The sequence below is a fragment of the Cajanus cajan genome, chromosome 4 (assembly GCF_000230855.2).
Source record: "Cajanus cajan strain Asha chromosome 4, NIPB_CcT2T_4, whole genome shotgun sequence".
NCBI lineage: Eukaryota > Viridiplantae > Streptophyta > Magnoliopsida > Fabales > Fabaceae > Cajanus > Cajanus cajan.
The window spans coordinates 41615036-41641985 of record NC_138520.1 but is presented as its reverse complement, the minus strand read 5'-3'; the positions used below and the strand labels follow the sequence as shown (position 1 = coordinate 41641985).

Genomic DNA, 26950 nt, shown 5'->3' with positions numbered 1-26950 from the left:
CACTTTTTCCACACTTATGGACCCTCGTGCTGAGTATTCATGGGTTTTTGAGCTATTCTCTGCCCTAGAAGTCTCTCCGAGAGCCAATCCGACGAAGTTCTTGAGTCATGAGCCATTAGCTTGAGACTCGAACAAGTCGAAGGGAAATCTCTTTGATTTCCATAGTAAAAATTATCTTTAGGGAAAGGAGCGAGCGGACGTGTAGTGGGAAGGAGCGCCAAAAAGCCTCCTAAACTTCGTTTTGAATACATAAAAGCCCGCTTCGAAGGTTTCTTTCCAAATCCTTTCTTTTACCGCTTTTATTTATTGCTTTTTGATTGTTGCATTGCATGTGTAGAGTTTTCATCATGTAAATATTTTACTCATAATCGTTTCTAATAAATAGGGGTAATTTAGTAACTTTACACTATTATTTATGAAATAATCCGTCATAGGGAACCCGAAAGGGGCGTTGTGGGGTGCTAACACCTTCCTCGCACGTAACCGACTCCCTTACCCGACTCTGGTTGTAATGGCCAAAGTTGATTTGTGAAAATCAATTGCCTTATATCTTTTTCCAATGTTTTGAGTAAAACATTGGTGGCGACTCCAAGAACCCCTTCTTTTTGCGAAAACCACTAATCCATGGAGGGTCCCGCTTGGGATTAACATGGATTGGTGAGAGCCATTTAAACAAAATTGTTAGCTCGACGAGGTCTCAGTTTGAGAATAAGTCGTTCTAACAATCCATCATCTTTCAAAACTTAAAAAGAGTCCGACCATCGTCGCGAATGCCAAGGTCCGGCGGGTGGCGACAGTAATAAACAATAGTAATAAATAAATGACTATGATATCATTCCTGATAACTCCCTTCTTAAAATAATAAAATAATAATAATAATAATATTAATAATAATAAACAAATGACTATCACGTCCTTCCTTTCCCTTCTCATAAAATAATTAATACAATATAATTAAAATACATGTCTTTCCTTTAATAAAATAAAATAAGCATAATTATTAATAAAATACATTTCATAAAAGTTACATATACATCACTAATCAAAATAATAATAGCAAATCATGTCTCATAAATAAAATAGAGATGATATAATAATTAAATAATATTAAAATCCTTTAATAAACACATTTAAAATATTAAAATAATTATATAACATAATCTTAATATGATTTATGAAAACTGAAGTGTTATATATTTATAACAAAAAAATAATCCTAATCAGTACGCCTAGCTAATATTTATCAGAAAAATCTACACCTTCCTTTAAATCACCTAAGTCTTGATTAGAAAAGAGAAAAAGAAGATGATTGATGAGATCTTGCTTGCTAATCTTAGATGAGCCAAAGAACCACAAAATGTATATACATAGATGAATTAAAAGAGGAATGGCCAATACACACATGAGAAAGAGAGAGAGAAAAAAAAAAAAAAAACCTTTCTTCTCAAGGAGAGAATGGATGAATGACTAACTTATTTTCCAAATGTGAAATTTAGGACTAAGATAGTTATACCTTTCGAGACTAGAAATTAAAAAACAAAAAGGATTTATTGGACAATATGTTTAAGACTAAGATATAGACATGTTACGTATCTAGGAATAACGAGAAAGTATGAGGTGACATGACTAAAATAGACAACGTAGAGGATATACAAGGCTTGAGAGGCCCAATATTGATGAGAGAAAAATGTGAGAAGGCTAAAGAAGAGGCTCTAAATTATTTAGGGGCCACTTTATTCGATACAAGACCAAGTTTGGATGAAAAAATCTCACAACGATGAATTTAGTTTAGATTGAAGACCTTAATGAATAAGCCTTGCTGGACGTGTTAATTGGACTTGAGTTAACGTCCAAATTGATGAAGAATTACGAGCACGCGGCTCCTTTCTCTTTGGCCCAAATTTTGCACTTTTTTTTTTAATAAATTAGATAAATATTGTAATATGGGTGATTGGACTGTTTTATTTTGTTTGAACAACTACTTAACCCAATTATTCTAATTAATTTTGGGCAGATGATAAACACACCTCCACTCTCGTATAAACACACCCCCTTTTTAAAAAAAATATATAAAATGTCTAAATTATCCTTAAAAAAAATAAAATTCCTAAACTTACACCTCCCTTCCCCATATTCCCGTTCTCCGCACCCCCCTTCCCCGCACCCCACACCCTCCTTCCCCGCACCCTACAACCCACACTCCCCTTCCACTTGTGATTTGTGGCGGTTATTTTGGCAGTTTCTGGCGGTTAAAAACCGCCACAAATTGCATTACCGCGTCATTAATAACCGCCTGATCTACTATCGCCAAAAACCGTTGGGTGGACATTTTGTAAACGCTGGCTCCGAGCGCAAAAAAATTCAATAAATTCAATCTCTTTGTGGCGGTTTGAAACCCTCACAAAATGCATTTTTATTTGACATGTTCTGACGGTCGGAAACCGCCACAAAATTGCAGTTCTATTTGACTTGTTTGTCATTTTGCGGCGGTTTTACACCGCCACAAAATTCATTTTAATTCTGTCCAATTCAAAGTTTCTGACGATTTTAAAACCGCCACAAAAATACTATTATTTTTACTTGTTTACATTTGATGGCTATTTTAGATTACATAAAATATATTTTTTATTTTTAAATCATCAAAAATACACTTTATTTTACAATAAAAAAATCTATAGAAAACTTTCTTGCAAAAAAAAATGGCAGCAAACTTTCTTGTGAAAAAATAAATTCTTAAAAATTTTGCAAAAAATATTCTACAAATTTTAAAATCCCCAAAATTTTTGCAAGAAATTTTCCACGAAAATTAAAATTTGCAAGTAAATTTCTTGTAAAATTAAAATTTTCCAAGTAAATTTTCTGCAAAATTAAAATTTTATAGGTAAATTTTCTGCAAAATTTCAAATTCGCAAATAAATTTCCTAGGAAAAATTGCAGGTAATTTTTTATAATTTTTTTTTAATATTCTAATGCTATTAAAATAAGCATTTGTTAAAGAAAATCCCAACCAGTATCTGTTTCCTATCAGTTTTAGTGCTGAAAATAACATTTCTATTTTTCAAATTTGAATCAGCAAAACTGCAAGTGAAGCAGTTTTGACTGTTAAAGAATGAAAAACAAAAGTAACAAGCACCATTCATTTCAACATTATATATCTGCAAGTGAAGCGTTTGATTTTTATTTTTCACCAAACATAAAGCATAGCCGTTTGAAGGCCGCTGCATGAAGGGACCACAACATGCATGACCTGTCTACACCAACTATCACATGATTCAAAGCACATAGACATTGCCGTCTAAACTCAAATTTATGTGTTTATTGATCAACTTAAAATATTAATTCATTTATCAAGTGGAGCCTAAAAATTGGCTAGTATTGTTTCACTCTAAACAACACAAGATAGCAAAGCAATATACACTCACCCTTCCACCATCTCTCTAAGCTCAACCTATCTAAGAATCATCTCTGTCCTTGCATCTGAGAAAAATGGCACGCATTAGCAAGAGCAGAGCATTGTTCTTCTTTATGGCCTTCTTTGTGGGGCTTCTGTTTGCTGCTGGGGTAAAAGCGCAGAGCAGTGAATACAATGGATCCATAAATACAAAATAAATATTAAATATCAATACATAAATTCACGAGTTAACACGATACTCATTTCAAATTACGTCATAAACATTTGATGGTACTGCATCAAATGTTATATGAAAGAAGATTTTCACAAAATTCTAAAGTAATTCACACAAAAGAACTTGGCATTTGATGATTTTCTTAAATTAGAAGCAGGACTATAATTTGGAAGTTAAGGAGGGAAACATACCTCTAACAGATAATTAAAAGCATCTAAACATCCAAACTATCACAAGGCACTTCATGGTACTGCATTATAAACTTAGATAATTAGAACATTATCTTTGAGTACTACATAAACATGTTGAATCTAAAAAGTAAAAGAAATTAAAAAGAAAAAAATTGCGGATGTGTAACAGCAATAATAAAAATCATAACCCTGGTTTCCAGAATCATACTTTTTGCGGGAACTAGAATTTAGCAATGTATTGTATGCATGTGTTATCCTCATAAATCTCTCCTGTGCCTTATCCTGTGAAAAGAAACTTCAGAATACATAAACAAGCACTGCGGTTTCCAATCTTCTGATGGTTAATTATTACGTTAATTGAAAATATAGTAAAAAAACTCAAAATCAATGTGAGTGGTCACTAACATAAACCCAAAAGGGGATACTTACATCATTTGAGCACTTTCAGCATAGTGCATACAACAAGCTTTTACAAATTCTTTGTCCTTGTGATCAAATTTCATTTTTATTTTCCAGTCTGTTTTGTGTCTTTTGGGTGGAGCAGGAGACATGACGTCACCACTACAATAATTAAAGCAAAAACACAAGAAAATTCAAGATTGGAAGACAATAAGCCAATTACAAGTGCAAATACATGGGGGGTGATAAATTGTTTTATCACTATCTGATATCTGACATTCAGTTAATTAACCACCATAGATCCACATTTTTTTATACTTTTGAGAACTAGTGTATATGTAAAAAAGACTCTGTGATTTCCTAAGCAGGAGAGTCAATAATCAGGCTACATATCAATCTATCCAAAGAGAAGTATCCAACTAGTAAAAGAGAAACACTCACCAAACAGGAATACGCATATGGCTTCAACTTAAAGGATAGTAGACACAAAAATTGCACCCTTCTCTATTTTCTCCAATAAAGAGCAATGCAAGTGTGTCAACACTAGATGTTTCCCTTTCCCTATCACTAGATGTTTATTTTTAGTAGAGAAGCTTTCAAAAGCCCTTCTAAACTATATCCAAATAGGCTCTTAGTGTCTTTGTTTTTGTGCTTCTAGATTTATGCAATTACAATTACTTGTATTTTTTAACATATTATGTGGCATAGGGGAGTGTTGGTGAAGGTGGGAGTGGGGGTGTCATTTGCATTCAGTTGTCTATAAATTGATGATGTGGTTCTATATGGTAGTGTATTTCCATTCATTTCAATGCCTGGTCGTTAAATTTTTCAATTCAACTCACATGTTGGAAATATATTGAAAGTTAAAATTATATTATTTATTTTATATAGACTTGGTGCTTTTTAACTGTGTATCTTAGCAAAAGTAATAAAGACAGAAAGCCGAGTATGTTATATTTTAGGCATTTTTTTTTCACATACATATGTACTTGGTGCTTTTCAACTGTGTATTTTAGAAACTAGCAGGAATAATAATGAGAGAAAGCTCAGTATTTTGAATTTTAGGTATTTTTATCAAGAAAAGTTTGCTTTGGGTTGTCGACTTGGGATCAATATGAAACTAAAACACAATGAATTAAAAAGAGTTTTTTTTTTGTGCTACTCAAAGACAAACCGGTAGGTAACCACCAACAAAGGTGTATGTTAGGAAGAAGTTACATGAGCAGCAGGGGATCTATTCTACAAGTAAGGATGACAACTTGCAAGAAATGTGAATAAGTAAATCCTATGTGTGATGAGTCTCATGATGGAGGGAGAGTAAACAACACAGTAGTGTGGGATAACTAGGAATTGAGGGAAAGAGAGGAGGGATGAAAGAAGTGATTATAAGCAGTGGGGAGAGAACCAGGCCCCTTGAATGTGTGGCTTCTAGTGTGTTTTCTTTTTAATTTCTGCTAGTTTTGTATACACATATCAGAGCCCAGTGATTTGATATCAAGTTGATGTCAGCTTACACGACTTGATACATATCTCAGTTTGCATGGTTCTGATCTGGTGCCTATCACAAAAATTATGTGATGCATTGATGCTCCATAGGTATATACATGGATAAAATTAATATTATGGTTTTCAATAACAAAATCTGTCATGAGTGATTAGATATCATGACTGTTCAAAACAAAATAACAACAAAACTGAGCCTATTTTATGTAGTAGCAATTGGCGGTGTTTTTGTGTATGACTTATTGGCATCTTGATCTAGGTATCACTGAACTATCTATTCTACCTGTAAGTCAATTTTTCACAAGCAGGTTACTGCTTTAACTGAGCCTAACATCTCCGTTCCAGTATAAATTGAAATTACGATCCCTTTACTCGTCATTGACCCCAATCAAAAGATCTATAAATTGAGAAATGAAATGCGAATTGAAAACAGACGTACAAAAATCTGCCCTCTGTTTAAAGTGATTTAAATGAATTATGCTCTGAAATTCCTCATAAGAGGATCGACGTAACCAAAATCAGCATCAAGGGAACTAAATCCAAAATTTCACAGTTCAGAGCAAAGGATAGATAGAACAAACCAGATCGGAAGGCCGTAAGCGGAGAGGGCGGATACGACGGAAGATTTCAGAGCGTACGGTGGCGCTTGGCGGAGCTAGGGAGGAGTCCGGCCTGGTTTAGAGCTGAGAGAAGTGTTACAGTGAGCGGTGTGCGGAGGTTACGGAGGTGACTTACTTGAGAAGTGTTGTGCGGCGGTGATGAGGAAAAATAGTGTTGTGCGGCGGTGATGAGAAAAAATAGTGTTGTGCGAGGAAGGGGGTGTAGGGTGCGGGGAACGGGGTACGGGGAAGGGAGGTGTAAGTTTAGAAAAAAAAAATTTTTAAGGGTAATTTAGATATTTTATATAATTTTTTTAAAAAGGGGGTGTGTTTATACGAGAGTGGAGGTGTGTTAATCATCTGCCTTAATTTTGTTTTTCAGTGTTATGTTTTATTTGGGCTGAATAATCATTATAAAGAGCGTGGGGCTGGCCCTCCCAGATTTTTCCTTTTCCTTTTAAATAGTATATATATTTTTTAATATGCTATATTATAAATTATTTAAATTATATGTATTTAAATTTTATGCCCCTCAAAATATTTTTTTCAAGATCCGCTATAGATACTCATTATCACTAAGTTTTAGTCAAAACAATTTGCAAGGCTGTTGCCACTATAAAAGACACACCAAAGCTTTTAGAAATCATATTTCAGATTATCAGTAAGCTAAGTGAGACAAATTCTAGGTCTTCTACAAATCTCTAAACTTATCAAGGGTGCTTATCCAAATAGCGTTCATTGGCTTATCAATTCGTGGATTGTGATGACTTCCAATTCGAATTTCTTTGTTTATTTTCGCTCACAAGTTCCATTTGAATCAAATCCTAATCTTCAAATCTCCAACTTTTTCCCATCTTCCCTCAAATCATATCTCCCAATATACATGATTTCTTCTTCTTCCTTTTTTTTTTTTTTTTTTTGTGTGTGTGATATTCAGCCTATTTTGTGGTTTAAAGCGTGACTTTTCAACTCGTTTTGAAATCACTCGATTTATATCAGTGTATAACGTGAAATATATTCGTTGTTGACGTTACTGTTTTGGTACATCAAGTACACACAAAAATGACAACAAATTTATTGGCTGAATATTGGACATAAATTTCATTTTTAGTTGATCCAATTATCCATTTCTAATATATAAGGGTACATATGAAGCAAATTTCATATTAATAACTAATAATTATTTTTAACAGTTATTTTATTATAGACTTACTCCACTCAATAATTTATATTTTATACAAAATTTCAACGATCAAACTATTGAATTAAAAGTTTTTAATATATATATCAAATCTACAAGTTTTTAAAATAATTGAAAATCACATTATAGTTCATTATATAAATTCAAATCCAATTATTGATTAAAAGTTGTTAATTTATAAATCAAATCTTTAATTTTTTTAAAAAAATTAAAAAACACATAATATTTAATTATATAAGTTTAAATCTGCTGATTTTCGACGGAAATTTCCGACAGAAATAGGTAAATTTCTGACGGATTTTGTTTTTCCGACGGATTTCTGACGGATTTCAATCCGTCGGAAAAAGTGACGTCGAAAAAAAAAATCAGTCGGAAATAATTTTTCCGACGAAATTTTCCGAAGAAAAATTTCGTCGGAAAATTTCGTCAGAAATTTCCGACGGTAATATCCGTCAGAAATATCCGATGGAAAAATCCGTCAGAAATTGCTGTCAAAATTTCCGACGGAATAAAAAATCCGTCAGAAATTATAATTTTTTTTTAATTTTAATAAATTTATTAATGTAACAACTCTCATATTTGGCCTCTCAAGGGTTCTATTTCACAATATTTCACTGTTTAGTGTGTTTTATCCTTACTTGTGCAATTTCTTGGAGACTTCCCAGAAGGTCACACATCCTAGTACTACTCCAGGTCAAGCACGCTTAACTGCGAAGTTCTGATGAGTAAGCTACCGAAATGTCTATGTATGTTGTCAGTATAACTTGTACAAATTAATTCATTTAAGTCATCCTCAAATATACAATCTCATATTTGTACTATAATAATAATATATAATAATTTTATATTACGAATAATAATAATAATAATAATAATAATATATTTAATTATTCTTTATTTATATGTAACATTTTGTATATATGATTTAAGAGTAAAAGATTTTCAATTTAACGGTTGAATTTACAAAATTCACATTTAATATAAAGTTATTGAGCGGTGAAACACTTAGTAAAATTTATACCATTGTAATTATAACCCCCCTCATATATATATATATATATATATATATATATATATATATATATATATATATTAAATGTGACTTTTACAAAGTATTACACCGCTCAATAACTTTATATTAAATGTGAATTTGGTAAATCCAACTGTTAGATTAAAAATTCATATCTCTTATAGATTATATATACAAAACTTTATATTAATCCAAGATGATTTGATACTTCATTTTTATAAAACAAAATTGATGTAATATATTCATTTCAAAATACACTAAATTATGAACACTTGGATTATCTTTCAGTTGTTCAATTTTAACAAAATTTGATATACACGTATAAAGTGATATGAACTTCCAATTTAACGGTTGGATTTACAGAATTCACATTTAATATAAAGTTATAGAGCGGCATAATACTTAGTAAAAGTTACACCGGTATAATTATAACTCCCTATATATATATATATATATATATATATATATATATATATATATATAGGAACAGCTGCACGTTTGGAATAGTGAGGCACTTGCCCTCACTACTATTTGACATATACATAATTTTTTATCTAAAAAAATAATATATTTTAAAAAATAAAAATTATGTTCTAATAAAATAAATATATAGATTCAGAAAAAATGTTTATTTATTTGATATCTGTCAAATTTTTGAAGGAAATTAATTCTCATGTGATAAAAAAATTAATTTATTATTATTATTATAATAATAATAATCCATACGCGGTAGATTTTAATATATCATTTTATTTATTAAATTAATTCCTTTCAGACAATCACCGCAAGATCATGGCCTTAAAATCACGTACAACGAGACAGCTAAGATAAGAACTACACCTAATGCAAAACTATAAATAGTTATTTTTAAGGGTACCAGCATTTAGACTCTAAATTGAACATGTAATCAATGCAACTGCACTCTTAAATACTTGAAGTTAAGACCCTTAATTATGAGTACGATATATCAGTCTCCCAAGGACTGATTTATGTGCAAAACATTTTAAGGTTATGGTGCACCAAAATCATACTAAAAATAATAATTGCATTCATTCATCTTATATACATGAATGCGTAGAGTAAGACAATAGAAGCCTTCTCTTATCCATCTATCCTCTGTTTTCTTTCTTTTCTGTTTTATGTTTTTTGGCTTAACTACAAAATTTCTTTGGGTCAGGTTCAACACAGTAAAAATACTCATTAAAGTTGGTGACATGAGATTTTTAGTTCTAATCTCCTTGTCGATATTGTAGAGAAAAAAAATCAGCACAAGTAAGTCATACTTCAAGCAAAACGGATACCAAAATTTATTGAAGGGTTCATATTGAGTTTTAAGAAGCAAAATGAATATTTTTTTGCCATATATTATTATATTTGCAATCTTAGTATGAGAATTACCATCACAAAGACAAAAGTCCCCTTCAAAATCCAAAAGAGCAATCCTGATTAATCTCTATCTCCCTCCACCTCTTGAGAGTTGTCATAAGGAGGATCAAAGACACTAAACGCTCTAAAAGCTGAAATCACAGCTAAAAAAAAGAAGCAAAAAAATGTGATCACATGGAGTATCAAAACCAGCTTCACTTTGCTGCAAAACCTGCCATAGGAGCTGCAAGCTTGGCTCCAAGAATCTTCCTTAGCACCATTGTAAGCCAGGTAATATATCTCCATTACTGCAGCAACTGATGTGATCGTTAAGTATGCTACAATCTGTAAGAAGGATCAGTTGTAAATATGTTAATAAGACGAAAGATCCTAAAAGCTAATAGTATGGCTATATAAAAGATCTAAAATAGGTGTAAACTATTCTATTTTAGTAAAAGAAATAAGATACCCAAAACAGCCTAGGAGCTTCATCAGAAAAAAGCAATAGAAACCAAACCAATTCATGATCATAGTTATTCTTCTTAATATCCTTAAGGAAAAGTGTCCTCTTGGTACCATTTTTAACAAGTTTTTTTATTCATAAGAATTATAACGATGACACCACAGTTTGAACCTAAGAACATGGAGGTTAAGTTCCCTAAATTTAATGCTTGTTTCCTTGTTTCCCTTATGAAAGAAATTAAAGGTAAACAAAAAGCATCAAACCTGATCAGATACAAAGAAAATCCAAGCTTTGGATACAAAGTATCTGACCCAAGAGCAAGCTGCAGCAACAAGAGCATAAGAAGCACAGAGGGCACTGACTAAAACCATATACCTGTGATAAACAATTTGTACAATTTACTTTTCTGATCTGCAATGAGTTTGAGAAAACCAGTGGCTGAAAATTAAGTGAGAAACATAATGTGGTTTCTTACTTGAGACCAGAGAGGTTATTATATTTCAACATTCCATAGCTGCTGTTGTCCTGCTGGTTAGTCACAGTAATCCATATGGTTGCAACTGATAGAGGAACTGCACAGAGCCTCAGAGACGAATCAAAAAGCTTAAGCATTAGAAGATGTTGATTCTTCCCAGATGCAGTATCATCAATATGCGTTCTCATATTTTATATGCAGTGAAACTGGTAGAGGATTTTCACTCTCTCTGTCAGAACATACAAGTAATGAAGTTCATTTGGAACTTGGTACATATATATACATTGCATTCGCACCATCTTAGTGGGGTTGGTGAGAATAGTGGGAAACGCTTTTCAGATTACTTTGTTGTTGGTTTAATCATGTCCTACAAATAACATGATTGCTTCCACTTCCACATGGCAACGTGGCCTTCTCTTTTTCTAAAGTTGATAAAATTCATGTTCATACTTAGCTTGTCCAAAGTGCATTAACATGTTTTTTTCGATATTCTCTCTACCATTTTATATAAAAAAAAAATTTATGATGAACAATTGTCAATACATTTTATTCTTTAAAATACATGGTCTCACTAAAAGAGTCAAATTCAACCGTATTTGTTATTACTGTTGAGTTATTTTCTTGGACATAAGTACGACAAGGTGAATCACATTAAGAAAATTTAAAATATTTTATTATTTTTTTTATGATAATTGTTTTTGTGTGTTATCTTATTGTTGTCCAAAGAAAAAAGAAAGTATGCTTTTTCCCAACAATTGCTTATATAAATAGTCCAAAAACATTATTGAAACTATATTTATTTACATATATAAATAATTCTTATATGTTTATTAACAACAAATAACATTTTGCAAGTATTTTTATCTAAATAAAGTCGTGGTCGTACTAAAATTTGATAATTAAGTTGCGGGATTCAAAGCCATTTTAGTGTTATATGGCTAAGAAGAAATGGCGACATACATCTCAAGATATCAGGCTATTTTATTAAATTATGGTGACCGAGAAGACCCTATCCATTTAACGCTAATGCTGACGTCACACTTCATCATCATTTTTATTTTATTTGTTTTTTTGGGCTAACTTTTTATTTTATTTGTTTGAAAATTCCTAATACAATTGATTATAAAATGATAAACTTCCAATTGAATTGAACTTTTTGTTATTTTCGCAAGTTTCTTATGTACTTAGGCTTGCCATGGGACTAAATTGGGTTACCTAGGCATAAATTCTCTTACAAACACAATTTAATTTGTAACTAGTTTTGCATTGATTAATATTGTAAAATTAATTTATTTTACGAGAACCAAAAACACTAATTTCAAATTTTACATGGATGAATCATTGAAAGAAATTAGAGAATAAAACAAAAATTTATTGATTTTCTATTAAAAATATATTTAATCTAATTATATTTTAATTTTGTGAAATTGACTTAGTTTTTTTTTTAAAAGGAAAATAACTTAATGCATTTCATTTAAAATAGTTACAATAAGTCAGTAATACAAATGGGTAAGAAAATAAAAGCGGGTAAAGTGTAACATCTCAAAATTTATAAATATAATAAAATAAGTGATGTTAATAAAAAATTATATTATAGACATTTAATTAATTGAGTTTATAATATAATTTTTTTTATTAAATTAAATAAAATAGAAAAAGGGTTGCAAGTGAAGAGAAGAGTTTTGGACTAGACTCTCAACTCAACTTGAAAACTTATTGAAAACAAAAAAATATAGGTTAAGTTTTCCTTAAGCATCTTTCTGAACTCTGAGAGCACTTGTAGATGATAACTTAGAGGAAGCCATTAGAGAGAGTATGGAGTAGTAGTTGAGGCTACTGAGGACACATTTTTGCTATGGAATCCTCACTCGATGTAAAAGGGATTAAGGATGTTGAATTCATGGGCATGTATAAGGATTAGGAGTAGGGGTAGTCAGGCGACCCCTAAGCCTCTTAGGCTATGTGATCTAACTTTTGTAGATATTTTATGCATAAATGTGGATGTTAAATTGTGGTTTTTCTTTGTATTTCGTGTATGAACCCTGAGTTAATTGATTTGGGGATGAATTTGGGTTTTTTTGAGGATTAGAGTTGTATGCATAATTTGAGGTTTTGAATTTATTGGATGAATTTGAACCAATTGATGACTCTGTGTTTTCCTGTAAGTATTAGTAAAGTGTTTTACTAATTGAATTAACAAAAGAGACATTTGGCAACATGAGGATGGGTTTGGAGGACTCTATATCGCACAAGTCACAATTATGAAGAAAAAAAATGCATGATTAGTGGTAGTGTGGGAGAGCCTTAAATGTGTCGAGCACAATGAACCCAATTTTTTGCGTTGGGTGGGGGAGAGGTAGGCTAGACTTGGAGATTCTAAAGAGGTTTGACTTCTCTGCATTGGTTAAGAGGTGTTTATCCTAGTACCATTTGGTATCATTTTGGAGAAGGATTTGTCATTGAGCCAGACTTCATTCATGTCGAGCGACTTGGTTATAAGGGGGTCTTTGACTCCTTAGCGTTGGGCGTAATAATGCCCACACTAGGTGTGAAGTTAGAAGAAAAACACACAGAAAGGGGGGTTGAATGTGTGTGTGAACGAAGAAATTTTAAAATCGTTTTCACAAGGAGACTCTTCTTCATCTAATAAAAACATTATTTTGGACACTTAAGAATTTTGCATGATTGGCTTAACAAAGGATTTTGCATTTGCGAGTTTATCATCTACACGAGAGTGTTTCTTGTTGAGATTGGGGGAGATTGTTGAGATCACCTCTGGAGATTAAAGGTTTTGATGATAAAAAATATGTGAAACAAAGCTGACCAAGGACATCAACAACTTAGAAGTCAAAAACAAAGTCAAAGAAAAATGTTATGTAATAGGAATAGCTTATAAATTGCTTTGTTGAGTTTATTTTTTGTGTGTGCTTTGTGCATGAGCTAATCTTTGTCTAATCTGATTAAGAGAGTGTATGATGATGAGTTTAAAAGGTTAAGAAGTTATTTTGAGACTTAAAAAAGAGTTTTGAAAACTAACTCAAAATAATCGATTTTCATTAAATATAATCGATTATTCCAGCAACAGGTAAAAAGGATACCTTGCTGCAATAATCGATTATTTGTGAAATAATCAATTATCCCAGAAATGAATCTCTGGAATAATCGATTATCTAGCAAAATAATCGATTATCCAGCAAAATAATCGATTAAATTGTTCTTGGTTGATTTCCAGAAATCATGAAGAACAAAATAATCGATTATTCTTTAAAATAATCGATTATCTGGGTTCTGAAAAACTTATAAATAGTTTGAACATTTTGAAACTTCAGAACAAGATAAAACTGAGAATCAAAATTAGAAAAATGTGTTTGTGAAGTCTTTGTGACATTCTTGGAGAGTTTTCTTTGTGAAACCAAGAAGAAAAACGTTTTTGAAATGCTTTGAGAAAAGATCATCATCATCATCACATTCTTGAAAGGAGACAGATTAAGATTTTCTTCTGAACTCAGGTGAATTCGTTCCTTAATTCTTTGTGAATATTTGTAAAATCTTGAGTAGGTTTCTCAAGTGGTAAGGAATTCTTGTAGTGGGTTTCTACAAGGGGTGCTTTCTTGAGGTCAAGAAAGTGGGCATCTTGAATGTAGGAGTGTATGCATGTGTGGTATGCTTGTAAAACTTCTTCATTAAGATAGTGGAACAAATCTTGATCAGGTTATGATTGAGGACTGGATGTAGGTCACATGTGGAGTGGCTGAACCAGGATAAAAGACTTGTGCAATCTTTTCTTACCCTTATCTTTTACTTTGTGTAATATCTTGGTTGTATGTAAAAGAGATCATTCTTGATTAGCATGTTTGCATGAGCAATATTGATCTGAGCTGAATCAAAGTATTGCATATAAATTTGAATCTCATTAACAATTAATCAAGAAAGCATATAGGATTCATTCTTCATTAACAAGTCTTTAAGAAACTTCTTTGAAAATTCATAATTAGAAAAGTTTGAATTGAAATAAAGATCCTAAAACTCTGATAATTTTTTAAAGTGTCATAGAATCCAATTCACCCCCCCCTCTTGGATTGAGCCATTCTTTTCTAACAATTGGTATCTAGAGCAAGGTTCTTGAGAGTTATTCAAGATTTCAAAAATGGCCAATAACAGCCTACCTTATGGTGAGGGTGTGTCTATTCATAGACCTCTTGTTTTCAATGGTGAGAACTATGTCTACTGGAAAATTAGGATGAGAATTTTCATTGAAGCAATTGACATTGCTGTGTGGGATGCAATTGAAAATGGACCCTATATCCCTATGACCAAAGATGATGATGAGAAGAGAGAAAAACATTGGAGTGAGTGGAATGATGATGAAAGAAAAAGAGCCCTATATGACTATAGAGCCAAAAACATCATTACATCTGCATTGTCTATTGATGAATTTTTTAGAATATCACAATGCAAATCTGCTAAAGAAATGTGGGATACTTTACAAGTCACTCATGAAGGAACAAGTGATGTAAAGAGATCTAGAAAGCATACTCTCTGATGGAGGTGAGTAGTAGGAGTGAAGCTCAAACTCTTCCTAAACTCCTCCTAGGCTCGGATCTTCTTCAATGGAGATAGAAACACACTTGAAGAACTCGTGAAGATGAAGAACAATCTGCGGAAATGGAAGAAGGAAGCATCCAAGCTCATGAACTCAAAGGATTGCACACTTCAAAGGGAAGGAAAACTAGGTTTTCCTAAGGTTTTTGAAGGCATTCTCTTAGGTTTTCTCTCTTGGAATTTTCGGTGACTCTTGAGGGAATTAGCTGAAGTATTTGTTCAGAAATTCTCATATATTAAAAAATAATTTGAGTGTCACATGTTCAGCCACCAATTGGTGCAAAACATGTGACTCAAATGTAACTTAAATGGCTTCCAAATTAAACCTAATTTAACCTAGTTAACCTACTTTAGTATTTCTTGTATTTTCCTAATCTAATGACCTAAATACAATGGTCAAACAAATACAATGGAAAGGAAAAATTACAAGAATGAAAATGAGCACAATATTGGGTACCAAAAGCCCACAGGCCCATGAAGCCCAAAACTAGGCCTAACAAGCCTAAAACCTAAAATGCTACTCTATGTGGTCCAAAATGCAAGACCAAAATATATGATACCTATACTAACATGATGTATACAAAACATATGAAAATAGCTATAACAAAATATGGCACATGAAAAGTTCAACTTGGGCCTTCCTAGGCCCAGAGGGCCTATTGGGCCCTGACTGGCCCAAACCTTCATGTCTAGCCAACTCCTCTTGGATCTTTGAGTATGTTACCTCTTGCACTCCAAAGCATGATTCCATCATCCCCTCCCTCTTGAAAAGGATTTGTCCTCAAATCTCGAGGATGAATGGAAGAAAACTCAACACCTACAAGTACAACATACAATGGATAAGAGATGAAACTTTCAGAAATCCTAGGAGGAGTCCTTCTATCTAGTCTAAGAAAAAATAAACTATCAAAATTAGACTCCCTAAAAATAGGCTCCTCTTCTAAACATAACCTAGAAGTAAACCCTAAAAATGTAAGGACACTATAACTAAAACAATGAAAAGAATGATTTTTAAACACTACTATATCTTGCCTAAAGTACCCTAAATGGTAACCTAGGCTTTTCCTAAAATATAAAGAAAAAATTACTAGAAAACGCCCTAGACAATTTTGGATTTGATTGTTTACTAGATACTCATAATCATATAAGCTATATTTATCTTGTAGGGAAGGAAACATATTAAGTTCAAAAGAGTAAGAACTTCCCATAAGATCAAACATAGAATATAGATTATTACAAGTTGTATCTACTAAACAATGTAAACCAAAAATTGGGTGCTTTATTAAATTTAAAGAAATACTTCCTTTCTTGTGCACCATCAAGGAAGTAGTATAAGGAGTAACACTAGGAATAGTCCACTCCTTCTTCACTATATCTCTAAGTTGAGAATTCTTGGTTTGAAATTTATTTTGTTTTTCATTCTCAACTCTAAGATAAGTGGCAGCATTAGGACAAGAGTCAAAACTTTTATGAATAAAGAGAGTTCTTTTCAAGTCTTGTTTGGTCATAAAATAACTCTCCTTGGTCACAAAGGTTTTAGTGGAATCCCCTTCTTCCACACTCTTTCCTTCTTTTCTTTCTTTATTTCTTTTTCTTTTCATTTGCTTTTGATCCCCAAACACTTGGGGTGGTGTTAAAGGATTAAAAACAATTTCTTTATAATCCCCTATAGAAAACTTGACCTTCACTTGTTGATTCACCTCCAATTCCTCACCTTCATTGAGCCAATGAAGTTTATAAGGGTGAGGGTGAGGAATGGTGGTAAGGGCTAACTTGTTAACCAACCTTGTACTACAACAATTAGAACATGATCCACTATCAACAATGAGAGAACAAGTTTTTTTAGAAACTAAACATCTTGTGTGAAAGATGTTCTCTCTTTGTGATAGTGAAGTGGGACAAGGTTGACTTCCAAGAAGCCTTTTGACCATAAGAAGATCACCATCAACAGGATATAGCTTTTCAATTTGAGGGTCTTCCTTACTAGTCTCACTATCACTTGAAGTGGTAGAACTAGATTCATCAAGGCTACTATAAATGTCTTGTCCTCTCAAAATCATGACCTTTTTAGTTGGACATTGAGAAGCTATATGGCCTCACCCAAGACATTTAAAGCATTTGATGTCACTAGTTTTACTACTAGAAGTGACAACATTTTTATTTTTATCACTTTCATTTTCTTTTTCTTTTTCTTGACCCTTACTAGAGTTTTTAGAAGAGTCATATGATGTATGGAAAACCGCAAGTGTACGGTTGTCGTCAAGTAATAAATATCGAATCACAGGGACTACGTGTTTGACCTAGAATTACTAGTATTTTAATTTGAATTTTAAAACAGATAGAATGTTTGTTTTGAGATGATAAGATCAGATTCGCTGGTAAAAGAGATAGTAATGCAATTAATGAATAAGATAAAACTTTAAGATAAGATAAGGAGATTTCCGGGAATCTAGGGTTCGCACAAAGAGTTCCAACAATATTGAATTATTATTTTCATTAATTAATTCTATTCCATCTTGAAGGTAGTCTTAACCTAATTTAATCATTGCACCTTCTCAGGCTACGAGGACGTGTTTAATTAAAATTAATCCCTACTCTCGTGGTAATTACGTTCAATTAAACCCATTAAGATCTTTGTTAATCTATTGCTCCTCGAAAGCTTAAATCAACTCTCGTGATTTAACACTCAAGTCTGTTCCTTTAGGTTCCGATAATTAGGTTCTCCTCTCAGTTCATCCCTAATTATCTATGATTATGAAAATTAAGATTAATTGTTTATCATAATTATAATCAAGTTCTCCTCTCAGTTCATCCTTAATTAATGTTATTATGAAAACAATAATGTTAAAGTTCATATATAAAATATAAAAGAACAAATCAAGAATTGGAATAAAATTAAGAAACTGAATAATGCATTAATAAAGAGGTTCTCAGAGGCTAAGCCCTGATCCTAGAAAAAGGGAAACTACTCACAGGAGTTCATAGTAGTTCTCCAAGAAAAAAAGAATAAAAGAAAAGCAAACCTTAGAGTCGATGGCACAGGCGCCCAACCTTCTCCAAGTGTCAAAAACTAAAAAAAACTGTCTCCGAAACAAAAGTCCACGTTCTAGGCTAACCTCATCTAATTTATAACCTAAAAGGGTAAAAAGGTAAAACTACCAAGATAAAAAATTACAAAGATAAAATAAAAATAAAACATAAAACTTAAAAAGCTGGGACGCGAAGTGAATCACGGCCGTGACTGAGAATCAAGACCGTGATCTTCTCTGGAGCACATCTATGAAGGGTCAGTGGCGTTCACGGGTGTGATTGGGAGTCACGGCCGTGATTTTCTCTGGTGAATCACGGGCGTGATTTAGAATCACGGCCGTGATTTTCCCTGTAGCTCAGCATTTCCTCTTTAATTCTTAAATCTTGATCCTGCTCAGAGAAAACACAACACATACCAAGAAAAGCATAAAATAGGAAAATGATATAAAAATTTATTAAAAACATGAAAGATATGCATGATTATGCTATGAATTCTTGTGAATTAAAGTGCTAAAATACGAGTAAAATACACAACATCAAATAACCCCAAACTTGAACTTTTGTTTGTCCTCAAACAATAATTAGCACTTTGAAAAAAAAGAATCATCAAGAATTAACTGAGCATTTAAAATCTTCACTCTTAGTCTCACAAGGTCCAATTAGAATCTTAATCTTTCATTACTAGCGCCAACTCTTAGTTTCTAAGAGTTTCATGATGTCAAATCTTGTGAAGCTCATTAGTCAAACGAAGATAATTTAACAGAAATAATTTTTCAATGCTTGTGACACAAATAGGGGTAATATTTTTATTTTTGTTTTTGTCTCACCTAAAACATTTCCCCAGTAGCCAATCAGTGTAGAGAGGATGATAATTTCAAGAACACGTAGCCTCAAAGGGGGTCTAGCTATTTTACTAAACAATTCCCCAGTAGCTAATTAGTTCCCTTAGTTTTCTAAGGTTAAGAATATTCTCCCTCTAACCTATGACCTCAAAGGGGTGCTAGGTGATTTTTTTTTTTTTTTTTATTTATTATTATTACCCCCCAAAAGCTTTTAAGCACGAATTAAAAAGAATTTATCTTCAAGAGACTATTTTTATAATTCTTGATCATTTCAAGTCTCAATACTAAGAACCAAGTGCTAGCCACAAAACCAGCTAATTTTTCAACCTTTTGTTCTGAGACTTCAAGATTCAATTCATCACATTCAGTGTTTTCAAAGACGAACAATTTCATTAAAAATATTTACTTTTCAAACACAAATTCAAGCTGGGATTAACTGAATATGTATATATGCATGATTTTTTTTTTATTTTTTTTTATTTTATTTTTCTTTTTTACTTTGCATGAATGAATGAAATGCGTACATCCTCCTAACCCCAAACTTAAAGGTTTGCTTGTCCCGAAGCAAAGAGCTAATGAATGCATGATAGATTATTTTGACAAAATTATAAAATGCATGAATATGCAACCAACCCACAACAGAAAGGAATGCTTGTCCCTAAGCATCAGAGTAAAATAAGGAATAAGAAAGATCTCACTGTGGTGGAAAATCATCTGGATACCGTTGAATGTGCCATTGATACATTTGATCAACCATGTAATTATAATGCTGCTGGCGTTCATCCATTTGTTTCAGCCGGTTATCCATTGATTGAATAGCTGCCAGGATAGCAGCATTGTCCACCTCAGGTCCAGGATGTAGAGGGGGTTGTTCAGGAGCTGCTTCCTCATCTGCTGGAGGTAGGTCCTCTAATGGCTCCAGTGGAAACTGCCGTGTAGCCCGGTTCTTCACGGTGTATGTTGGATTTGGTAACTGGTGGTGCACTCCCGACTGGGTTACTACAAAGTAGTATTTATCATCTTCATCTTTCGCAATGCAGTTCATAGAAGAGCAGGTAGCAAAATTAATAGTACGGCTTCCAGGGAGTGGTTCTAACTGGTCCAGCCAAGCGTGATAGCCAAGGTGTTTGGCTATAGTGGTAATGAGGCCGCCATTCACAATCGCACCGTGGCTGGTATTGGAAATACTCTGGAACTGTCGTGCCAAATGAATGCCAGAATCAATAGGCTCCTCTCTGTTTTCCATCATACCCCATAAAAGTAAAAGGTCGCTCAAACGAACCTTTCCTTCAGAATCACCTCGGGCCAAAACAGTAGAGGCAATAAAGCGGTGCATAATACGGATGGCGGGATGGCGGAAAGCAGAGGAATTACATTTTCCAGCGACCCAATTACTTGTACCTGTCAAACTATACCAAAAAGAACCAGGGTTGAAAGAACTTGGGGTTCTCGTGCTCCCTCCAGTGGGAAATCCAAAAATATTATTGAACTGAGCCAGGGTTAATTCGTGTTCTTGGTTAAACATACGGAAAGAAATCAAACCTTCAGAACAATTTGGCCCAGATAATATTTCCGTGTGGAGAGAGCTCAAGAACTCAAGAACTAGTCGAGGATAAACAACATCATTATGCATGGTAGCAAAGGTTGTCCACCCAATGTTAGTTAACATGAAATTGATATCAGCACGTAAACCCAACTTACGAATAAATGGGAAGTCGAGATACCTGGTAGGATGGATAGTGCGGAAGCGTAATACCTCGTTCCGCTCACGCTGTTCATCGTTCCGATAGAACCTCGGAGGAAGGTGCGGAATTTCACTTGCTTCTTCCTCGTAACTGTGGGTATCGGAAGCGGTGGAGGACGAACCAACGGTACGGGTGCGCTTGGGAGCCATGGATGAACGGAAGGAGTGAATGTGGGAGGAAGAGGGAAGAAGAGGAAGAAGAAGTGAGAAGCTAGGGTTTGGGAGAGAAGAAAAGAGAGAATGGGCAGAGTTCGTAAGTTTGAGAGAAGTGAGAATGTAAAAGGAGGGAGAAAAATATATAAGGGAAAAGGGGAATTTCAAAAAAATCACGGGTTGTATCTGTTGAGCGTCAGCAGGGAATCACGGGCGTGATTGGAAATCACGGCCGTGATTCTCTTTGTGAGTTTTCAAAAATTCAAACAGAGGAGATCACGCCCGTGATTTATAATCACGGTCGTGATTCTCTCTGGGGTTTTCCAAAAATTTTCCAGAGAAGATCACGCCCGTGATTTATAATCACGGTCGTGATTCTCTCTGGGGTTTTCCAAAAATTTTCCAGAGAAGATCACGCCCGTGATTTATAATCACGGTCGTGATTCTCTCTGGGGTTTTCCAAAAATTTTCCAGAGAAGATCACGCCCGTGATTTAGAATCACGGTCGTGATTCTCTCTGGAACTCTGAAATTTTATTTTATTAATTTTTTTTTATTTATTTATTTTTTTTATATTTTATTTTATTTTATTTTATTTTTTTTTTTTTTAAGAAACTTGAGTAGGTTCCTGAAGAACCATAGAGTATAATTTTTCTAAGTGTTCCCCATGGAAATATAACTTCAATCTCTGTGCATTGACCTTGAATATGTCGCCTTTATCGTTTCTGATTTCTACAGCTCCATAGGGATATACTTTTTGAACTGTAAAAGGCCCTGACCATCTTGACTTCAATTTTCCAGGAAACAATCTGAGTCTGGAATTAAATAATAGCACCGAGTCCCCTTGCTTGAATTCTCTTCTATGTATATGCTTGTCATGCCACCTCTTTGTTCTTTCTTTGTAAATCTTAGCATTTTCATATGAGTCTAATCTGATTTCATCAAGCTCATTGAGTTCCAATTTCCTTTTTTCTCCAGCATCCTTTAGGTCATAGTTGAAGTATTTTGTTGCCCACAAAGCCTTGTGTTCTAGCTCTACAGGAAGATGGCAAGATTTGCCATAAATCAGCCTAAATGGAGACATGCCAATAGGTGTCTTGTAAGCAGTCCTGTAGGCCCATAGAGCTTCATCTAATCTTAAAGACCAGTCCTTTCTTGTTGTAGATACAGTCTTCTCAAGAATCTTTTTGATTTCTCTGTTGGATATTTCTACCTGTCCACTTGTTTGAGGGTGATAAGGTGTACCAACCTTGTGAGTGACTCCATACTTTTTTAAGAGAGATTTAAACTTTCTTTCAATAAAATGTGAGCCTCCATCACTGATCACAGCTCTTGGGACCCCAAATCTTGGAAATATAATTCTTTTGAAGAGTTTAATGACAGTATTTGAATCACTCGTTTGAGCGGGAATCGCTTCTACCCACTTGGACACATAATCAACTGCAACTAATATGAACTTGTAACCTTTAGAACTAGGGAATGGTCCCATGTAATCTACTCCCCATACATCAAAAATTTCTACTTCTAAAATCCCATTTAATGGCATTTCATGTTTCCTGGATATATTCCCTGATCTTTGGCATTGGTCACAAGAATTTACCATCTTCCAAGTATCCTTAAATAAGTTTGGCCAGTAAAAACCAGATTGTAGAATTTTAGCTGCAGTTTTTGACGTACTAGCATGCCCTCCATATGCGGAAGAATGACATGAGTGAATGATGTGAGGAGCTGCTTCTTCTGAGATACACCTTCTGTAGATACCATCTCTACACCTCTTATATAGGTAAGGTTCATCCCAAATAAAGCTGTTAAGGTCACTAAAGAATTTCTTCTTTTGTTGATAATTAAAGTCTTCAGGAAGGACTCCACATGCTAAGTAATTCACATAATCTGCATACCAGGGACTGTTTTTCACAACAACTGCTAAAAGCTTTTCGTCTGGGAAGCTGTCATTAATAGGGAGTTCCTCCTTTGTTGCTTGGTCTTGTGGAAGTCGAGAGAGATGATCAGCTACTACATTTTCTACTCCCTTTCTGTCCACAATCTCTAAATCAAATTCTTGTAAAAGGAGAATCCATTTGAGGAGCCTAGGTTTAGCATCCTTTTTATTAAAAAGATACTTTAGGGCAGAGTGATCTGTGTAAACAATAACCTTAGACCCCACAAGATAAGATCTGAACTTTTCAAAAGCATAGACGACTGCTAACAATTCTTTTTCTGTTGTTGCATAATTGGCTTGGGCTTCATCAAGAGTCTTGCTGGCATAGTATATAGCATGAACCTTCTTGTCCTTTCTTTGTCCCAATACAGCTCCTATAGCATAGTCACTTGCATCACACATGATTTCAAAAGGAAGGCTCCAGTCAGGAGTTTGCAGAATAGGAGCTGTAGTGAGAGCTTCTTTCAACCTGTGGAATGCATTCTTACAAGAAACATCAAAGTTAAAAGGTACCTCTTTCACAAGTAGATTAGATAATGGTTTAGAGATTTTTGAAAAATCTTTAATAAACCTTCGGTAGAAACCGGCATGCCCTAAGAAACTTCTAACACCTTTAACATCAATTGGAAGAGGCAATTTATCAATTACTTCTATTTTTGCTCTATCTACCTCAATTCCTCTCCCAGATATTAGGTGTCCTAAGACAATTCCTTCTTGTACCATAAAATGACATTTTTCCCAATTTAAGACTAAATTCACTTCAGAGCAACGCTGCAATACTTTAGTTAGATTTAATAGACAGTCATCAAAGGAAATACCATAAACTGAAAAGTCATCCATGAAAACTTCCATCTCTTTTTCTAATAAATCACTAAAGATTACAGTCATACATCTTTGAAAGGTAGCAGGTGCATTACATAGGCCAAAAGGCATTCTCCTATAAGCAAAAGTACCATAGGGACATGTAAAAGTAGTTTTCTCTTGGTCTAATGGATGAATAGGGATTTGATGAAAACCGGAGTATCCGTCCAAATAACAAAAGTAAGAATGCATTGCTAACCTTTCAAGCATTTGATCAATAAAAGGTAAGGGAAAGTGATCCTTTCTAGTGGCATTATTTAATTTTATATAATCAACACACATACGCCACCCAGTCACAGTTCTTGTGGGAATTAATTCATTATTATCATTTTTAACTACTGTCATCCCACCTTTCTTAGGAACCACATGAACTGGACTTACCCAAGGACTATCAGATATAGCATAAATTACCTTAGCATCCAATAATTTCAAAATTTCTTTCTTTACCTCTTCTTTCATCTTGGGATTTAGTCTTCTTTGAGCTTCAACAGAAGGTTTGGATCCTTCCTCCAAGAAGATGCGATGCATACAAAATGAAGAACTAATTCCCTTTATATCAGCCATAGTATATCCAATAACTTTTCTAAATTTTCTCAACTCATTGAGAAGTTTTTCAGTTTCTTTTTCATTTAAAGCTGAATTTACTATGACTGGATAAGTGGAATTAGCCCCCAAAAACTCATACCTTAAAGATGAAGGAAGTGGTTTAAGTTCTAACCTTGGAGAGTTTTCTTCTTGCCAATCTGTTGAAGACTCAAGAAGACTTTCTACTAGAGGATCTTTTTCTTTACACGGGGGACTTGAATCGATCAAGCAAGCATAATTAGGTTGAATCCCCTCAAGATCTATGTGCTTTCCTCCAACTAGAAAATTCTCTAAGGGATCCCTCAAAATAGATCTCATGACTTCTTCCTCCATGTCTTTAGGCAATATATCAACCCTGCAGCAAATATTTTCAAGAGAAGGTTGTCTAACAGATTTAGCAATATTAAATTCCATTGTTTCATCATTAATGGATAAGGACAATTTTCCATGTTTGACATCTACTATCACGCCTGCTGTAGCCAAAAATGGTCTACCTAATATGATTGGTATTTGTTTGTCCTCTTCCATTTCTAAAACAACAAAATCTCCCGGAATTAAAAATTTACCTATCTTAACTGGAACATCTTCTAAAATTCCTATGGGATATTTTATAGATCTATCTGCTAACTGGATTGACATTGTTGTAGGCTTTAATTCTCCCATATCTAATTTCTTGCAAATTGATAAAGGCATTAAACTGATACTTGCCCCAAGGTCACATAAGGCTTTTTCAAACCTTAGATTTCCAATGAGACAAGGTATAGAGAAACTACCAGGATCCTTAAGTTTTTTGGGCAAATTATGATGGATCAATGTAACAGTCTCTCTATCATCCAATTTCCTTCGGTTAGCTAAAAGATCCTTAAGAAATTTAGCATATGTAGGCATCTGTTGTAGAGCTTCTACAAATGGAATGTTTACATACACTTGTTTGATCATATTTAAAAATTTTTCAAATTGTCTATCAAGTTTAGTCCTTGCTAACCTTTGAGGAAAAGGAATTGGAGGGTGATAAACAGTTTGAGGCTTTGATGAAGATACTTTTTCTTTTTCTAATCTCTCTTTTTCAGGTTTTTCAACCATAGGAGAAGCGTCTTCATCAATCTCAATATTATCATTTTGATTAGACACAGGTCCGTCCAATTTCTTCCCACTCCTTAAAGTAACAACATTAACATTTTCAGCTGGGTTTGCAACTGTTTTACCTGGGAACTTACCTGGAGAATTGTTTGAACTAGGCATCAACTGTGCAATTTGATTTTCCAGCATCTTGTTGTGGAGAGTAATATTCTCAACCTTGACAGCAAGGTTTTGAATAGAATTTGCCATTGAATCATTGGTCTGTTTTTGATTAGTGACAAAATTCTCCATAAGGTTTTCTAATCTTGAAACACTTTGTTGAATTGAGGGTGTCTGTACTGGATTTCCTTCCCCATTAATGAAGTGATTGGACGGACGGAAATTAGGTTGCTGATTGCTAGTTCCTTGAACTGGGTTATTCTTCCAAGAAAAGTTAGGATGATTCTTCCAACCAGGGTTGTATGTGTTGGAATATGGATTACTCTTCTCTCTTCGAGGAGTGTCATAGAAATTATGAGAAGCTGCCACTTGTTCAGTAGTATCTTCTTTTTCTCCAGTAAAAATTGAGGTACAATCTACTGCAGTGTGCCCTTGTTCCCTACAAAGGTCACATACTTGATTTGTAGCCACTGAATTAACCTTAGCTTTTTCCATCTTGTCTAATCTTTGATTAAGAGTATCAAATTTTGCTAAGAGTAACTCAATATTGTTCACTTCATATCGCCCCGGAGTTCCTTTCCTTGCTGTGACTTCTCTTTCACTGTATTGGCTGTGATTTGAGGCTACATTTTCCAAAATAATCATGCAGTCATTAATAGGTTTCCCCATGAAAGATCCTCCAGCTGCTGAGTCTAATATCATGGTGCTTTGTTGGTCCAATCCTTCAAAGAAAAATTGGATGGTAAGCCAACGGTTGAAGCCATGTTGTGGGCATGCTTGAAGATATCCTTTGAACCGCTCCCATGCTTCATAAATAGTCTCTCCAGTGCCTTGTTGGAAATTAGTGATTTTCTTCCTCAATTCTTTAGTTTTAGAAGGAGGAAAGAATTTCTCTAGAAAAGCTCTTTCACATAATTCCCAAGTTGCTATCTTTTCTCTAGGCACTGTTCTTAGCCACACCTTTGCCTTATCTCTCAAGGTGAGTGAGAATAAGCGGAGTCGCATTCCATCAGAAACTTCATCATCAAATTGCTGGGTCTCACAGATTTCCAAGAACCCCTCTAAGTGGTCATTAGGATCTTCTGATGGTAGTCCTCCAAAGGT

At 33.8% G+C, this 26950-nt stretch overlaps 1 protein-coding gene, 1 long non-coding RNA gene and 1 other non-coding gene across 3 annotated transcripts; 1 reads left to right on the top strand and 2 right to left on the bottom strand.

Moving 5' to 3' along the window:
- Positions 1-2876: 2876 nt before the first annotated feature.
- LOC145956792 (uncharacterized) lies at positions 2877-7807 on the bottom strand. Its single transcript, XR_014433048.1, has 5 exons — positions 6301-7807; positions 4247-4378; positions 4026-4099; positions 3818-3876; positions 2877-3553 (listed from the first exon to the last, which is right to left on the bottom strand). It is a non-coding gene; the product is annotated as an uncharacterized LOC145956792 (long non-coding RNA).
- Positions 7808-9832: 2025 nt separating this feature from the next.
- Positions 9833-11112, bottom strand: LOC109794040 (CASP-like protein 2D1). The gene is made up of 3 exons (XM_020353506.3): positions 10853-11112; positions 10641-10752; positions 9833-10259 (listed from the first exon to the last, which is right to left on the bottom strand). The coding sequence occupies exons 1-3, from the start codon at positions 11038-11040 to the stop codon at positions 9996-9998; spliced, it is 564 nt and encodes a 187-aa protein (XP_020209095.1). The 5' UTR covers positions 11041-11112; the 3' UTR covers positions 9833-9995.
- A 15491-nt stretch (positions 11113-26603) lies between these two features.
- On the top strand, positions 26604-26710 carry LOC145957633 (small nucleolar RNA R71). The gene has a single exon (XR_014433676.1). It is a non-coding gene; the product is annotated as a small nucleolar RNA R71 (small nucleolar RNA).
- The last annotated feature ends 240 nt before the right edge of the window (positions 26711-26950 follow it).

Bases quoted from the DNA above. Each gene is read 5' to 3' on its own strand.
- LOC109794040 (XM_020353506.3), bottom strand. From the start codon at position 11,040: ATGAGAACGCATATTGATGATACTGCATCTGGGAAGAATCAACATCTT. The intron at 10,753-10,852 runs GTAAGAAACCAC...TGTTTATCACAG, and splicing joins AATAACCTCTCTGGTCTCAA to GTATATGGTTTTAGTCAGTG. The intron at 10,260-10,640 runs GTTTGATGCTTT...TCCTTCTTACAG, and splicing joins TTTTCTTTGTATCTGATCAG to ATTGTAGCATACTTAACGAT.